This window comes from Lissotriton vulgaris, chromosome 2_1, assembly GCF_964263255.1.
Source record: "Lissotriton vulgaris chromosome 2_1, aLisVul1.2, whole genome shotgun sequence".
Lineage (NCBI taxonomy): Eukaryota > Metazoa > Chordata > Amphibia > Caudata > Salamandridae > Lissotriton > Lissotriton vulgaris.
The window spans coordinates 2,101,811,175-2,101,828,535 of record NC_141687.1 but is presented as its reverse complement, the minus strand read 5'-3'; the positions used below and the strand labels follow the sequence as shown (position 1 = coordinate 2,101,828,535).

Below are 17,361 nucleotides of genomic sequence, written 5' to 3'. Positions count from 1 at the left end.
GGTCCATGCCCGCTTCAGGTGCGCCTGTTGATCGGAACGTGGCCAGGCGCCACTGTCCTTGTCCGGACGACCCCAAGTTCCTGTCTACCCACCCCACTCCTGAGAGTCTGGTGATCCAGGCCTCGACCTCCCAGTCCGCATTCCCGTCGGCCCCGCCCGACCGGGAATCCAAGAGGTATGACCAGTTTGGCAAGAAGGTCTTCTCGTCCATTAGTTTGGGCCTGCGGTCTTGCAACACCGCTTGCCTCTTGGGCCGCTACACCCACTCTGTGTGGGATACGGTCGCGGAACTGCTGCCAGAATGCCCCATGGAGGTGCGGGCAAAACTCGGTCAGGCTGTGGCTGAGGGCCGAGATGCAGCTAAGTATTCGATTAGGTGTGGTCTTGATACGACCGACTCGCTGGGCAGGGCGATGTCCACGACGGTGGCGATTCGTCGCCACGCCTGGCTGAGATCCGCCAACTTTTCGGCAGATGTCCAGAATACATTGATGGACATGCCGTTCGATGGCTGTCACCTGTTCGGTGACAAGGCGGACCACGCGCTGGAACGCTTCAAGGACTCCAGGGTCACGGCCAAGTCCTTGGGTCTCTCGACCCAGCGTCAGCAACCGGGTTCGTTTCGCCCCTTTCGTGGCCAAGGAAGGGGCGCCCCCACACGTGCTGCCAGCCACGCGCCGCAACAATCCTTTCAACGCGGTGGCGGCCGTGGAAACCGCCGTGGTGGCGGTCGGGGACAACGGCGGGGTCAGGCCACACCTTCCCCCGCAGCATCTGCCTCAAAATCCTCCTAGTCCGTGCTTTCGGCCCCATGTGACGCCAGTGGGTGGCAGGGTTCGCCATCACCACGCTCACTGGCGCACGATCACTTCGGACAGGTGGGTGCTGCAAATCGTCCGAAGGGGCTACTCCCTCCCCCTCGAGACCCCTCCTCCAGCCATGCCACCGCAGAACCACCGTGTGTCGGGGGACCACTTGACACTTCTGCAGGAGGAAGTTACGGCCCTCTTGGCCAAGGGGGCCATCGAGCGCGTTCCTGGGCCAGAAGTAGGGCGTGGTTGCTATTCCCACTACTTTCTGGTACCCAAGAAGGACAAGGGGGGCCTACGTCCTATCTTGGATCTAAGGAACGTCAACGGCTTCCTCCGGAAGGAGAAGTTCAAGATGTTGACGTTAGCTCAGGTCTTGGCTGCTCTAGACCCACAAGACTGGATGGTAGCGTTGGACTTGCAGGATGCCTATTTTCACATCCCCGTCCTGCCGGCCCACCGGCGTTACCTGCGGTTCACGGTAGGCCAGGAGCACTTTCAGTTTATTGTGCTTCCCTTCGGCCTTACCAGCGCCCCACGGGTGTTCACAAAGGTGATGGCGGTGGTCGCAGCCCATCTGCGCAGGTTGGGGGTTTCAGTCTTCCCCTACCTAGACGACTGGTTGTTGAAGGCGGGCTCGCCCCAGACAGTCGTCCACCACCTTCAGATGACGGCAGACCTCTTGCACGACCTGGGGTTCTCCATCAATGTGCCGAAATCACACCTGTGTCCCTCTCAAAAGCTCCTTTTCATCGGAGCAGTTCTGGACTCGGCGCAGTTTCGGGTTTATCCTCCGGAACGGCGGGTCCGGGATATTCAGGCTTTGATTCCCATCTTTCAGCCGCTATCCCGGGTTTCGGTCAGGTTGACGCTGCGGCTGCTGGGACTGATGGCTTCCTGCATCCTTCTGGTGCATCACGCCCGGTGGCGGATGCGGGCTCTGCAGTGGGACCTGAAGTTTCAGTGGGCCCAGCATCAGGGCAACTTGTCCGACCACGTCTTGATCTCGGAGGGCGCTGCGAGACAACTGCAGTGGTGGCTTACGGACCGCGATTGGGTCAGAGGCAGATCCCTCTCCTTCCCCAACCGGAGCACGTTGTCGTGACGGACGCGTCCCTCCAGGGCTGGGGTGGCCACTTGGGAGAGGCAGAGATCAGAGGCATCTGGTCTCCGGCGGAGTCCCGGCTCCATATCAACCTGTTGGAGCTGCGGGCGATTCGTCTGGCACTGAAGGCATTCCTCCCCTTTGTCAACGGGAGTGTGGTGCAGGTGTTCACCGACAACACCACCGCCATGTGGTACTGCAACAAACAGGGCGGAGTGGGGTCGTGGACCCTTTGCCAGGAGGCTCTGCGCCTCTGGCAATGGCTGGAACGTCAGGGCGTGACTCTGACGGTTCAACACCTGGCAGGTTCCCTGAACGCCAGGGCGGACGAACTCAGCCATCGGTGCTCGATGGATCACGAATGGCGTCTGAACTCGGACGTGGCGCAAGGTCTCTTTCTGCGATGGGGAGGGCCTTGGTTAGATCTATTCGCCACAGAAGAGAACGCGCAATGTCATCAGTTCTGCGCGTTGGAGTTTCCAAGACGGCACTTGCACGGCGACGCCTTTCGGCGCGAGTGGAGTTGCGGTCTGTTATACGCCTTTCCGCCTATACCACTTCTGCCCAGAGTGCTGAAGAAGATCAGGCGCGACTGGGCCCAAGTCATCCTTGTGGCCCCGACTGGGCTTGAAGGTACTGGTATCCCGAGCTACTCAGCATGTCAGTCGGTCCCCCGATCCGCCTGCCCCTTCAGGAGGACCTTCTGTCGCAGCAGCAGGGAACGGTTCTCCACCCGAACCTGTCCAGTCTCCACCTCCATGCTTGGAGATTGAGCGGCGGCAGTTGAGGCCATTTGACTTGCCTCCTGAAGTCTGTGATGTAATTCTGGCAGCCAGGCGTCCCTCCACTAAGTCGGTATACGCCTGTCGGTGGAACAGATTTGTGGCATGGTGCACAGCAAAGGCTGTGGATCCACTCTCTGCCCCTCTTTCCGAGGTTCTTCTGTTTCTTCTCTCTCTTGCCCAGCAGGGCTCTGCTCTGGGCACTATCAAGGGCTACCTTTCTGCCCTTTCAGCCTTTTTAAGGCATCCTGATCAGCCTTCTTTGTTCAAATCCCCAATTGTAACTAGATTCTTGAAGGGCATCACTCACATGTTTCCACCTGTTCCGTTTGTGATGCCTCAGTGGGATTTGAACCTGGTTCTGACCTTTCTGATGTGTGCTCCCTTTGAGCCCCTTCATTCTTGCCCTCTCCGTCTCCTGACCTTGAAGACGGCTTTCCTGGTCGCCATCACCTCTGCCAGGAGAGTGAGTGAGCTCCAGGCTCTTTCTGTCAAACCTCCTTTCTTGTCCATTCATCCTGACAAGGTGGTTCTGAGGACTAGACCTTCTTTCCTGCCCAAGGTTGTTTCAGCCTTTCACATCGGGCAGTCCATCACCCTCCCTTCCTTCTTCCCGCCTCCGCATCCTTCAAAGGATGAAGAGCGGCTCCATCGTCTGGACCCAAAACGTGCGTTTTCATTTTATATGGATCGCACACGCCAGTTCCGGGTGGATGACCAACTGTTTGTTGGCTACGTGGGTGCGAAGAAGGGATGGGCGGTCCATAAACGGACCATCTCTCGATGGGTCGTTCTCTGCATCAAAGTGTGCTACTCTTTGGCTCGGAAGGAGCCTCCTGTTGGGCTGAGGGCCCATTCCACTCGGGCCACGGCGGCTACTACTGCCTTGGGCCGGGGAGTCCCTTTGCAGGACATTTGCCAGGCGGCTACGTGGGCCTCGCTGCACACTTTTGCGAGGCACTACTGCCTGGACAGTCAAGTCCGGAGGGATGGCTTCTTTGGCCGTTCTGTCCTCCAGGACTTTCTGGTGTAGGGATGTATTGGTTCGCAGACCCACCACCGGGGTTGGTATTGCTGGGGTATCTATTCTAAGGTAAGGAATCTAACACTAACGTGTTTCTTTCAGATGAACAAGTTACTTACCTTCGGTAAAGATATATCTGTAAGAAACATTAGTTAGTGTTAGATTCCTTACCGACCCACCCATCCTCCCCGTTCTGCGAACTGATACCTAGGGTTAAGGACATCCCTTTCAGGGCCCTAGTTTTACATGGCACCAGTTTTGGTTCTCTCATGGCTCTGCGTCTCCTGGCGCGGAAAAGCTGTGTGCAAAGAACTGACGTCAGCGCGCGGAGGCGGCGTCTATATACTCCAGCGACGTCATCACGGCGCACGACGCCGACGACGGACGCGGAGCCGCAGGGGACGCCTGCAGACGACGCCTACCGACGCGCAGGGGTACTGCTACGCAAAAGTTTCCGGATCCAGACTGACGCCTGGGGATATTCTAAGGTAAGGAATCTAACACTAACTAATGTTTCTTACAGATATATCGTTACCGAAGGTAAGTAACTTGTCGTTAGTCCTGTACCTTGCTTCCATGAAGCCAGCCTTCCAGGGCCTTAATAGCACTGTCAATGAAATCTACCCAGTCTTGGGTGTAAGCCTTCTGGGTATTTCTGAACATAATTCTGTATTTTTCAGTGGTTAAGCCAAACCCATCTAGGAGTGCACTCTTCATAACTGAATAATTGTCATCATCCTATCCTCTAACAGTGATGAGCTTGTCTCTACCTTTGTTAGCAAAGGAGAGCCATAGGATAGCTGCCCACTGCCTTGAGGGACCTTTTGAACTTTACAGGCCCTCCCTAAAGCAGTGACCCAATTATGGATGTCATCCCCTCCTGGTAAAGAGGGACTGTCCTGCTCAAGGTCCTAGTATCAAAGGAATTTCCCCTGACTTTAGGGACACTATTGCTGCCACCATGGGACTCTAGGCCCAAAATCTTCCAAGCCCTCTAGACTTCCAGAGTCTCTTTATCAAGGGTCAACTGTTCTTGCCTGAGCTTGAGTCTAACTCTCTCAAGTTTGATCAAGTGGTACTGCCTCTCTAAAGAGACCTCCCTCTTGCTAGAGATGGAGGTCCCTATGGAATGATCTGAAGTATTGGACTTGGCAGAGAGGGGGGCTAGACCTACTACTCTGAACCCTCCCAGGAGGAATAAAGGGGGGCCTACTTCTAGGGACTCCTTCTGTGCGTTTATTTCTATTTCCTGGAGGATCAGAGTTCAGCAAGGTGGAATTATCAGACTCCTCTTGGTCGTGCTCAGAATTCGGGTCACTAGGGGTAACTGTAAAAATTACTCCAACAGTGAGTAGGTAACTTCAGGTATTCTTTATTAAAATGGTCCTTACACCTCAGCCTGCTAAACACAGCTCTAGTCCATCCAACTGTCTTGTCTTGAACCACAACATTCTGGACATGGGGCTTGAACACCCAAGATTCTGTCCCAAGGAACAAGGAGTACAAACATTCTGCCCAAGAACTTTACAATGATTTCAAGTCATATGTACAGGATACACACATCTCCCTCCCAATAACAGTAGAACAAATAAAATTAAAAACACAAAGTTACACCTGAATAAAATAATGAGAACATGCATAGTTACTTATTTCAAAAATAGTCGTCTAAATACCTTGGTTTGACACGTTGTCTAATACTACTCCTACTATCACCCTTCATCCCTACAGGGTTTCCACAGTTTCTCATGCCACCTTCTTTACAAACATCAGAAAGGTGATTAGAGAGTTTTGCAACTCTGTTTAGATTCCACACTCTGTGGTCTTCTGTTCTGACAGCATTTTTAAATACTTTAATAACTTTCATTGGAAACAGGAACTTTGACCCTTGAGACGTAGTACCCTTGCGGGGATTTCTGATCTTAACTAGATCTCCTACTTTCACAGCCGTTTATTTTACTGCTTTTCTGGTATCAAATTTCTTTTTATTCTCACATATTTTCTTTATTTCCTTCTCAAGTCTTTCTCTGTCATCTTTTGTATGCCTCAAACCTTGCGATTTATCCAACATCAAGGAGGGACATAACATAGTACATGCCTTCCATTTTGCGAAACAATTCAAATGGGGTCCTCCATGTCTTGGAATGTGGAGAAAATCTGTAACTCTTAACTTTGTTTGTGATTTCAGTTCACCAACATCTTTAATTAGACAAAACCCTTTGAATAGTCTCCTTGTTTGTTGGAAAATTCTGTGGCCATTCAATGGAAAATGTGCTATCTATAAATGACAGTACACTACCACATCATGCTTTAGTAATATATTTGTGAAAGGTGAGTTTTTAAACATCGACTGGGAAATATTCCTGCTCCTACCCAGATGAAAATGCTATTGTTGAACTAAGAGGCAAGCCAGGGATTATTTGAACCCTATATGTGGGCTCAATTCTTATTATACATGGAGCAAACGTTTAGTCTAGTAAATGAATAGAATTTTTTTTTATAGATAACCTAACCTAACTCTTGCATCACAATCTCCTAAGTGACTTTGTTCTACCTCCTATTACGGCCTCACTATGATATCCACCCGGCACCTCTGGGCATCCCACCCTGACTGCTTGTTTCTTGCAAAATGTATCTACCTTTTTTATCCCAAATATATCCACCCCTCCTGTAATGTAATGTGATGTAAAGGCATTTATATAGCGCACTACTTACCCGGAGGGTCCCAAGGCGCTTCGACCGCTGCGAAACCCTTCCTGGCTTCCCTGAGAGATGGTCCCTTAATGGGTATCTCCAGGGTGAGACCAGGCATCCCCGGCGGTCTGGTGGGGCCGTTAGTGAAGATGAGGCAAGCTAATGCCCAGAGTTGCCGAGTGTGATCGCTGATCAGAGTGGGCACCGAGGCGAGAGAATTATCGAGTCTGCTGACCCTGGTCCAGAAACCTGCCGCGCCGGGAATCGAACCCTGGTCCCGGGCCGTCCTCTGCTCTCGGGTCTGCCGCCTCTAACCAGTGAGCCGCACTACTTCACTCCTAAGTCTTTTGTATACCACTTGTCAATCCTGTAAAGCGCTCTGATAACCTGACGCGTTTAGTTAGCGCTCTATAAAACATAAAAAAAATTTTTTTAAAATTGAGTACCCGGTTAAACCTTTAAACCATGCCATTTATTTCTGGGGGATATAGAGCAGACGTTTTATGACAAATACCTCAGTCATCCAAATACTTCTTCATTTCCCTAAAGGTAAACTGAACCCCGTTGTCTTATAGAAACATTGAAGGAAAGCCCTCCTTTTAAAAAATGCTGTCTAGAAATGTCATGACATCTCTGGTTTCCACAGAATTGGTAACTTTAATCTCTGGCCATCTTGAATACACATCTACAAGCACTATTGCATACTTCTCCAAGCTAGCATATTTGATGGGACCCAAAATGTCTATAGCTACTACTTCCCAAGATGCTTTGTGAAGCTTTCTTAAAGTCTTGGGTTGAACTCTTGGTTTCACAATCTTATCACTCTCACCACTCTCTACGTACTCTCTAACACTTCTCTCAACACAAATGTCCATCCCATCCCACCAGTACGTCTGCCTAAGTATTTCTTTGGTCTTTGAAATACCTGAATGACTTTCATGAGCTAGTTCAACTGAGAGCATCCTTAAACTAGTTGGGGGAATCAATCTGGTACCTCTCAATAAGAGACTGTTCTGACATGCCGATTCCTCTTTTACCCGAAAAAATCTACTCAGCGACTCCTTCACCTTGGATCGCTTGCTCCAATTGTTTTCAATGCCTCGCAAAACAGCTTGTAGTGTTTCATCTTTTTCAAGTTCACTAAACCATTCATTTTCCTTTTTTACACTCTTGTTGATAATGCAAAGTGCGTAATCATCAAATTCACATAACTCTTCTTCATACACTTCTTCCTTTGTGTGTTCTTTGTTAATTAAGTGTGAACAACAATCAGCTATGTTCTACACACCAGGGACATATTCTACACAAAGGTCAAATACTTGAAGTCCCAAAACCAAAAAAGGGAGGTACCCTCTGAACCTATACGGGACAGGGTGAACAAGTTTTAAAGAAAAAAAGTCCCTGAGCATAAGGATATCCCTTACGTCGTAATACAACCAGAAAGCTGTACCAAGATCCGGTGACAGGGAGGCCGCTGTGTTATAAGAAGATCAAAATCCGCAATACGGAGATAAACAAAACGGCAGAAGGAAGCAAGTATCAAGACGTTTCCCTCTTTTATATATCCAGCAGTCTCAAAACTTCCCTTATAAATGATTCCATGATGGGATTACATTCAGCATTATAAAAAAGAGTACAATTGTGTCTGATCCTATTACCCATATGGTGGTCACCCTTGGTACAGCAATTATCCCGTTAATGCAACATTTTGACCCAGGTGGAAAATCTTTTAATAAAAACCACCATCAAAACTGCAAGATACGCCGCTAAAAGAATAAGAAGCCGTATCATCCAGGTGTAATCTATTACCTTAAATCCCTCAAAACTCGAGTGATTTAAAAAAAACGTCCTGAAGAAGGTGTGCTCATCCCCATAAGACACCGAAACGCCGCGTCGACTCTTGTTTTTTTTACTGTGTATTGTGTATAATTATTTGATTAAATGTTTGAATCATGTATTTTGAAGCTCGGATATGTTATTAACTCTTAAGAAATAAACTGATGATTTTAACTGTTTCTCATAGTAGATTGTTCTTAAACTGTTGCATGGATTTATTCTATCTTATACAGAGTTCCCAAACAGATATGACCCTGTAAGTCAGAATCAATACAAACCTTATAGCTGCATATTACAAGGCAACAGCAGATGTACAAGTGCTCTAGCAGATAGGTTAATGTCAAACAGTGGTGAACCAAGCATTATATCAATCTTTCAGTCTGTTGGTTGATATTCCTGTTTAGTTATATTGTGCACAGTGTTGATAATGATCTGCTGAAGGTTAGCTTTTTTCATGTATTATGTTAGGAATTATCTCTTGCCTGGAAAGGCTTTGCTGTGGGAAGTTAATATGCATCTGTTGGCCCTTTCAGACATTCTTTCTTTTCCAGATCAGCCTTCATTATTCATATCGCCTATTGTCTCTGTTCTCACAGGGTTCATCCTACCACGGCTATGCAAACTGGGCTACATTCAACTACTTCAGCTCTTGACTCTCAGTGGTAGCGACAGTGAACAGTAATAGGTTACACTTAGAGGTAATCTACAGGTGCTCAAAACTCAGCACGCAACAAACATATGTCTGTATAATAACTGACTGTCCACGCCAGAGCTTGACTTTCCAGGAGAAAAGTGCTTTTAATGTACACTAGAACTTAATGCTACACATAAAGATATTCACATGATGCAGTTTTAGAGTCATGGCGCTTAAAGTGGGTTTGCGCACCATCATGCTACTGACCACAGTTTTTCTTATATTATGGTCCAGGTGGTTCCCATCACTTGTAAGTACTTGGAATGATTAGGCTCATGTTCAAATTACTGTCATACTGTAGTATAGGTGCACAATCTTAAACTGTTCTTTCTTGGTTCTCACCCATGCGTCTCACAGTCGATTATGAGGGCTGGTACTTTTCTGGTGACTTACCTGCTCCTGGAAGTCACTCAGTCACTCACTTAAGATGCGACTACTCAAGCCTGCAGACTTCCTCAGTCTCCTCATTTGCCGCACTGGGTAATCTTGCTGCACTTGGGAAGAGATGGATCTTTTTCATGGCTGGTCCAGTGGTTGCTCGTTGCAACCATGCTCAAGCTGTGTGAATCAGTGAGGCCTAGCACAGCCAGACTCGTAAACAGGTGATGGCCTTTCACAAACCTCTCAGTTCCAGTGTTTGACCAAATCTTCAGGCTCCTTGCGGTGGTGGTTTCACAGCAGCTGTGGGTTATTCTACGACGCTGGCTGTTGTAATGGCTACGTCCAAATCGCAGATTTACAATTCAGGCGCATTGGGTCTGGACACGCAACAATCTTCCCAGCTTGGAAACAGCAGCACACTTCACACCGTAATTCTCAGTTTGGGCACAGTGTCTGAGCCTATGCCACAACCTTCGTGATCCTGCAATCTGGGGCCCTCTGACTCCAGGGCATGCAGATCACTGTCTCCAGTCCTCACTGTCTGCTGACCTACCGCACCTGGGGTCATGCTGCACCTCACTTTTACAGTGATGGCAGGGTCCTTCCCTCCTAGCAGGTAGCCTAACTACTATGCACTATAAGATAGCTAATCACTTCTTGCAGCAGGATGTGAAATCAGATTATGTCCCCTCGCCTCTGGGAAGATGGCTGACAGGCAGACACCAGCGCTGGTTGCACATCAGTCCTCAGAGTATTCTGCAGAGCACTCCCTCCCTTGGTCATAGGGAGCTTGGAACATTTATACAGCCAAAACAGACAGGAAATGTGGATCCGCTTAATACACTTTCTGAACTGGGTTGACCCCCCCCCCCCCCCCCCCCCCCTTTCAAATGTCCTCTTTGGTCTGCTTTCCAGTCCCAGCCTTTTTGTAGAGTGATGCTCCACACAGAAGAAATCCTGGGGTATTCACAACAGAGGCACAAAGAGGCATGAGCATTTTGAAGCTGGCCCTAATCAGCCATAAGTTTTATCAGAAAAAAAGGCAAAAGGCTGACCTCACATAATGGACCCCTTGCACTGTCAACAGCAGAGACTACAGTCCCACCCTCAACTCCACCATTCACCAAATGTTAGTACTTCGGGATAATTTAGGATGACTAACTGGCAGCTCCTCTCAGCAAATAGCCTAATAGAATTTCTTAAGGAGTCTTCTCCCCCTTCAGTGTCCAGGTCGCCTCCCTCGAGCTTCAGGGATGTGAGTAAAATATTTGCAATGTCTGGGAAAATAATGTCATCTCGATCTTGTGCTGAGTGTCTGGTTTAGTGTTTCCAAAATGGACCCCATGATTCTTCATTAGTCAGGTTCATTCATGCACACCGCGCATGTGCGACTCAGGCTTTACACACAAACATGCACAAAAGACCCTTAGAATGTTAGTTTGAGGATCCGAATTCTCACATAAAAGCAGAACTTTACACAAGTGGACCAGAAGGGTCCCACTGCAGGAACACAGATAAAAAGGTATGTTCATAACTGTTGATTCACAAAACATGATACATTGCCTCCGCCACTTCATGTGCTAAGTAAACCTTTATCTGATCCGGATCGGGCTCATTCCAGGGCGAACGTCGCTCGAAGGCTGGTAAGCACAAGCTGCAAGCACTGAGGTCTTCCTCCCATTTGCGTACTGCTGGTGCCAGCTCCTCTCGCTCTATGCCAGGTAAGGGTGCCCGGCAGTCGTTTCCTCCATACCCACCCTTTCCGGTGGTTGGTGCAACGCGTGCCCAAATTGAGGCGTATTCTATGGCACTCCAGTCGTACTTTGGGTCCCCACCTGTCCCTGGTGCGCCTTCGGATCCCAAACAGGTGGAGGGCACTCATATCGGGTCCCTGCCGGAGGATTCTTCCTTGGCGCTGGCTGTGTGCATGGACTCCGGTTCCGGAGATGGTACGACGCCGACGGGACACGACCCCGTAGGTCTTCCTAGTCGCCCGTCCAGACCACCCCGTCAGTCAACCTTTTGTGGTCCCTCTGCTTTCAGATCCGTCACTGGATTTGCTACATATGGAGCCTGTAGATGTGGAGACTTTGCTGCCATTTGGCGGCTCTTTATTTGACATTTTGCGTGGTACATGGGCAAGGCCCTCTTCTGGTGACCCTGTTGATCGGGTTATTGCTCGTAGGCACCGTCCCGCTCCGGGTGATCCACTCTGCCTGTCCACTGGTAATCTAGGTGGCTGGACGCTTGTGCCACCAGCTTTTTGCTTCTACCAGTGCTGGAATCCACTCTTTAAATACTGCTTGTGTGTTTGCGTGTGCATCCTCCACCCTTTGGGGCTTGGTCGAGAACCTTCTCCCTTCTGTTCCAGAGGAGCCACCGTCTCAGTTGCTTCAGCTTCGGCTTGATGGCAGGGGAATGGCACAATATTCGCTCCGTTCTTCCCTTGATGCCACAGACTCTGTGGGGCAAGCTCTTGCTCAGTCTGTGGCTTTGTGCCGCCATGCGTGGCTGCACGACAGTCGTTTCCTTGATAATGTTCGGGATGCCCTTAGAGATCTACCGTTTAATGGTGTAGACCTTTTTGATCGTCATGCGGATTCAGCAGTTTCCCGGCTGTTGTACGGTTCGCCATAACCTTTGCACAATTCTCTGCCTTATTTTACTATACCTCTTTAAAGCACATGTATAGTAGGTTCCATGGTTGATGTCCGCGGCTGTTAGGCCTTCTCTCATTTGTTAAATGTTCAGCCGTATGGATGGTTTGGTCTTCTTTACAGTCCGCTGACTGTGTTTTGCCCAAGAGGATCCCCTTATCAGGGGTTGACACTTACCCTATGTGGGGTATATGCTGGTATAGGTGACTGCCTTTGCCTTGGTACGCTCCTATGGAGTATTCCTCACGGACATCCTTGGGGAGTCCCTCTCTGTCTTTTCTCCTGCTGTCCTGTTGTTAGCATCACTCTATCGCACTTCCTTCTCTCATTTGTTAAACAATCAGCCGTATGGCTGGTTTGGTCTTCTTTTCAGTCCTCTGACTGTGTGTTTTGCCCAAGAGGATCCCCTTATCAGGGGCTGACACTTACCCTATGTGGGGTATTTGCTGGTACAAGGTGACTACCTTTGCCTCGGTACGCTCCTATGGAGTATGCCTCACGGACATCCTCTCTGTCTTTTCTCCTGCGGTCCTATTATTATCATCACTCTTTCGCACTTCGGGTGCCTTTGGTCCCACTTGTCTGTAGTGCTTCTGTCCTTGCTTTACGGCTCACACCTTCTCCGCCGCTGTGAAGCGATGCTTAGTTCTATTAGTACGGGTTTGGGCACGTAGTCCTTATTGGGCTCCTCCTCCAAGGTACTAGATTAGCATTTATATCTCTGCTTTATGTGGCCTCTCTTTCTCACCACTTCTCCTACAGCGTTTTTTTTCCACATTCCCTGCTGCCCCGCATATGTGTTTCCACACTTCTGACTGGATATTACTGTGATCTTTCATGGGGCGTATTTCTTCGGAATACTTGCTTCTTGTGGTCCAGGGCACTTAAATTGATCCTCACTGTTTCCACTGTCGTGCCTGGTTCTCTCCCACCAAGCTTGCAGGGGACGTGGTTCCTCCCGAGCAAGGGAAGGATGTTGCTTATTACCTTATCTAGTTTATTTCTTTCTCTTCTGGATCTGCTCTATCTTGCACAGAGGTTGCCTGCAGATTCTTTCCTTCATGCTGTGTCCGTGGTCACTGACTCGGTCGGCTTGTGCCACCACCGCTATGTGGTGCCCGGCTGCCTGGTGTCCCTTTTGGGCCGTTGTCCTCTTCATCTTGTGCGCATCTGAGCTGCTCACGTTGCCCTGCAGAAGGTCTTTCCTTCTTTGTGTGGTCCCTACGTCCACACGATGTGCTTAGGTGACTCCCGGTATGCTTAGATATCTTACAGGGTTGCTCCTACTTTGACGCTAGGCTGTGTGCCCTTGGCTTTTTGCCGGTTGTAACCGACCGCCTATGCCTTGGCGAGTCTTCCTTTTACTACCGGCCTTCTGGCCATTGATTGGTCGCCTGCCAGTGTTGTCACATGCGTCTAGTTGCCGATGCTTGAACAGTGCTTCTTTCGCTATTCTACATACTGGGCCGTTATGCGCTATCTGTCATACCGGTTGCCATCCCTCTGGGTTTCGCTTCCAGCGATGCATTGCATCTGGTGGATCTTTTAAACCCTAGATCCAGTTCCACTTCTGGCAGTGTCATGAGATTCCTTTTAACTCCAGCATATCTAGTATGCGTATTCTTGTCCCATACCGGCACTTGCTGGGCAGGAGTCTGCCTTTGGCTTCCGTCGCACCATGTATCTTGTAGGTGCAGGTTCAACAGTGTTTTTTCCAGTTTTGCCTTGTTGCCGGTAATCGCCTTATGCTTTCTGTCGACACCTCGGACCCTGCGGATCCCTCAGGCCCTAGGATTGGTTCCTCTTCCCCTTCGAAGTTGTGAACTCTTGCTCCAGTTACGCATTCTGGCTCTGGGCTTTACCTCTCTTAACCCGATATACACAAAAGAGGTTTTTGTGCTGTTCTTATCGGCTTGTGGTACCTTTGCCTTTCATCGTTCTCCGCTCTCTTCAGAGCTTCATGGTTTAGAATTCGGCTGCGCTGACACTACTGTCCCCACTGTACTTCATCACATGCTTGAAAGCACTGTTTTGGTCACATTATTGATGGCGAAGTTCTTTCAGGAACTTACTGTGGTTCAGTCGCAGACCCACCTCCTCTACGGGTATGGCTTTGGTATCTATTATAAGTTAAGGAATCTGCGGCTAGACGTCTCTATCAGATGAACGAGTTACTTACCTTTGGTAACAATGTATCTGGTAGAGACCTAGTCTAGCCGCAGATTCCTTAACGACCGCCCGTCCTCCCAGTTCTGCGAGGACCTTTTCAGGATGATCTTTCTATACTCGCCCCCTCTAGGTAGCTTGTCCTTCGGCAGGGTGACATTTCTTTTCATTCCGACTCAGAATGCTTCATCTGTTTTCATTGCTACTCAGCCCATTCTCGGGATTGGGCTGTATGCTCATATGTCATGTGTTCTTTCCAGCTCTCGGCCTGGATTGTGTGGTGTGAAATCTTTCATGTTTTTCCACCACCCCGCTCTCCCCTTCCCCTTTGCCTCGGGGTCTTTTACCACCCTGGTGACCCATTGGTTGAAGTCTATTGGCTCTGCCACATTCTATTGGTCTCTTATTGGGCTTACTACGACTCTCTCTGGTGACGCCTTGTGGTGAGTTATCCTCAAACCTGTGTTCAGGACTTGTTGTCCTTCACGGTTATACATTATGGACGTGAACTTTCTGTCCTCTGCCAGACTGTTTTTTCACATCCTCATCTCCCTCTAAAGGTAATTTAGCCTTCACTATGTAGGGTTGTTTTTCAGAGCGGTGCCCTGCTCTTCCTTTTTCTACTTTTCAGCATCCAGTGCCTGGCACTGTCATTTATGGTGTTGTTTTTCACCTTTCAATTACTTTTTCATCCTTTTTGCACATTGTTCCCATGTTCTCAGTTTTTGGTGGTGGCTCCGCGTTGTGACGCGGAAAAATTTCTCCGAAGAAAACTGACGTTGGGCAGCCGGGAGGGGCATACATGGCTCCGCTGACGTCATGTCCGTGGACGACGTCAGGGCGGAGTCGTGCGGCGCCGCCCCCCAAGCGCGCAGAGTTGCTGTTTTCTGGATCCAGTCTTATGCCTGGGGATATTCTAACTTAAGGAATCTGCTGCTAGACTATGTCTCTACCAGATACAGCGTTACCGAAGGTAAGTAACTCGTTCGACGGGTACAGAAGTTTACTATCTGTATGATGAGGGCACACTGGGAGCACCAGCCGTGGTCACAGGACAAGTCCAGGACTTCACTCATATCAAGGTAAATTCCAAGGCCTATGCACACACACACTAGATCAGTGAGAGTATAGTGCCAGAATTAAAAAACAGGATACCTGATACACTCATTAAGGCACTGTGAGTAGAGGAACACCTCTCCACACCATTCCTGTCTTACACCAAAATATTCAGGAAAGCCTTAAGTGTGGTTTATGGTGGTTATGTGGTTTATGGTTGTGCTTGTGGAACGATTTAGTATGTTAGAGATAAATTGGAGGTAGGCACAGGTTGAGAATAGGCTCAAGAGAAGGTTTACAGCAGAATACCATTGAGTCTATGTGTTGACGACCAAGTTAGAATTCGGCAGACGTTCATGAGCAAGTAATTAATCCCATTGCAGTTGGTTTTGGTAAACCAGTTTGGGGAGCAGGTGCAGGACACATACTGGTAATGCAACTAGAGTGTTTAAAAGATTAGTACAAAGGTATTCTGCCAATTTCAGTATTTTTATATTAATAGGGGGGTATGTGTACTGGGATCTGATAGAGAGACATCTAGCCACAGATACCTTACCTTAGAATTATTCCCAGGCGAAAAAGTGAATCCAGAATTTTTTTGCTCGCTGGTAGGTGGCATAGTTCGGCTCCACGTGGCGTCATGAACGTCGCTGGAAGTGACTCGCACATTGCCTATATAGTCGCCACCCCAGTAGATTTAGCTAAGAAATATAACCTGTAAATCTGAAAATGTAAGGTGTCAGTTGGTAAAATTGGTAATCTTTAATTTATTCTTTGAATTAGGTGATTTGCTCCTGTGCACACAATGGGCCAAATACTTTCTAGGACTGGCAATTCTTTGGTCCTGATAATTGCGCATTACCCGATGTTTGCTTATATTTATAGGTTGGATGTTTTTCATATTTATGTTTTTAAAGTGTGTGTCTATATATATATGTAATATATTATATATTTTCACCTTCATGTGCTTGATTTCTTGACAGACTGATATTCCAAATAGATTTGATATGAAGCTGCGGCGCTCAGCACTTTTTGAAGACTCATATAGAAGAATCATAGCTATCAAGAGAGCAGATGTCCTCAAAGCGCGGCTATGGATTGAATTTGACAGTGAAAAAGGCCTGGATTATGGAGGCGTGGCCAGGGAATGGTTCTTCCTAATCTCCAAGGAAATGTTCAACCCTTATTATGGACTCTTCGAATATTCTGCCACGTGAGTAATACGAGTCCTGAGCAAAATATCAAGCATTATAATTACTTTTACTGCATTTAAATTGTTGTACCTTAGTCTTGTGTTTTAAGTACATAACCCAAGCACAGCTCGAGGAGTGAAATTATTACCATCCCTCTATAAAAAGCCTGAGATAGGATGACAGTAATTCGACAGTTTCCATGATGGCTTCATCTTGTAGCTTTCCTTCTTATTTCTTTTCTACAGCCATTTCGCCTGCCAATTAAAGAGATTTAAAAGTTGTTGGGCAATTTCACAGGAGACTTTTACAATCTAGCTCTTCTTTTCAGTCTCCTGTTCGATGTTTTACAAAGCTTCTTGTAGCAGTTTCCTTCTTAGCCCGGTGTCTATGTTTTGGGACCTGGGACTACTTTGTTTTTTAACAAGTTTATCAAACTTTAATGTCCCGAGAAAGTTCCAGAGAGCGTTTTCCCTGTTTGCGTTCTTTCACGTGATATGCAGCTTGAGCCATAGATGCTCATTAGTAGTGGGCTCATTTAGGCATGGCTAAGTTTAGTAACCCAACTGTGTTGTATTCCACGTCTCAATGTTTTTTGTTGTGGGCCAGTGCCCACCGACGATCAATGTTAACTGAGCGCTATTTTCCAGTAAAGACGTATATGCAATTGAAACTAAATATGCCCCATTAATAGTGATCAGGCCTCTTTAATGCAATTGTATCTCACTACACCAATTTAACCTCTTGCATCTTGGCTTGGTTAAATACCTTTACCCATAATTTGGAATTTACCGTCGGATTTTTCTCCACGAATAGCTCAGAAACTGAAGAAAAGATGGTCAGAAAGTTTTTGTAGCATCACAGCCTTTTATTGTCTTTTTAACCCTTTAATTGCCGCAGCTTTTCAATCTCAAATCTGAGCCTATTTTTGGCAATTTGGGTTACTTCAGATTTAGGCCGCCATAGTTAT

General features: G+C 48.0%; 1 protein-coding gene across 3 annotated transcripts in view; it reads left to right on the top strand.

Moving 5' to 3' along the window:
- The window catches only part of NEDD4 (NEDD4 E3 ubiquitin protein ligase), a 1,992,497-nt gene that overhangs the window by 1,428,229 nt on the left and 546,907 nt on the right, over positions 1-17,361 (top strand). For all 3 annotated transcript variants that reach the window (XM_086958341.1, XM_086958342.1, XM_086958340.1), the window contains one exon: positions 16,185-16,414. In XM_086958341.1, coding sequence (XP_086814467.1) covers positions 16,185-16,414 — 230 coding nt within the window. The remainder of the gene's footprint in view (positions 1-16,184; positions 16,415-17,361) is intronic.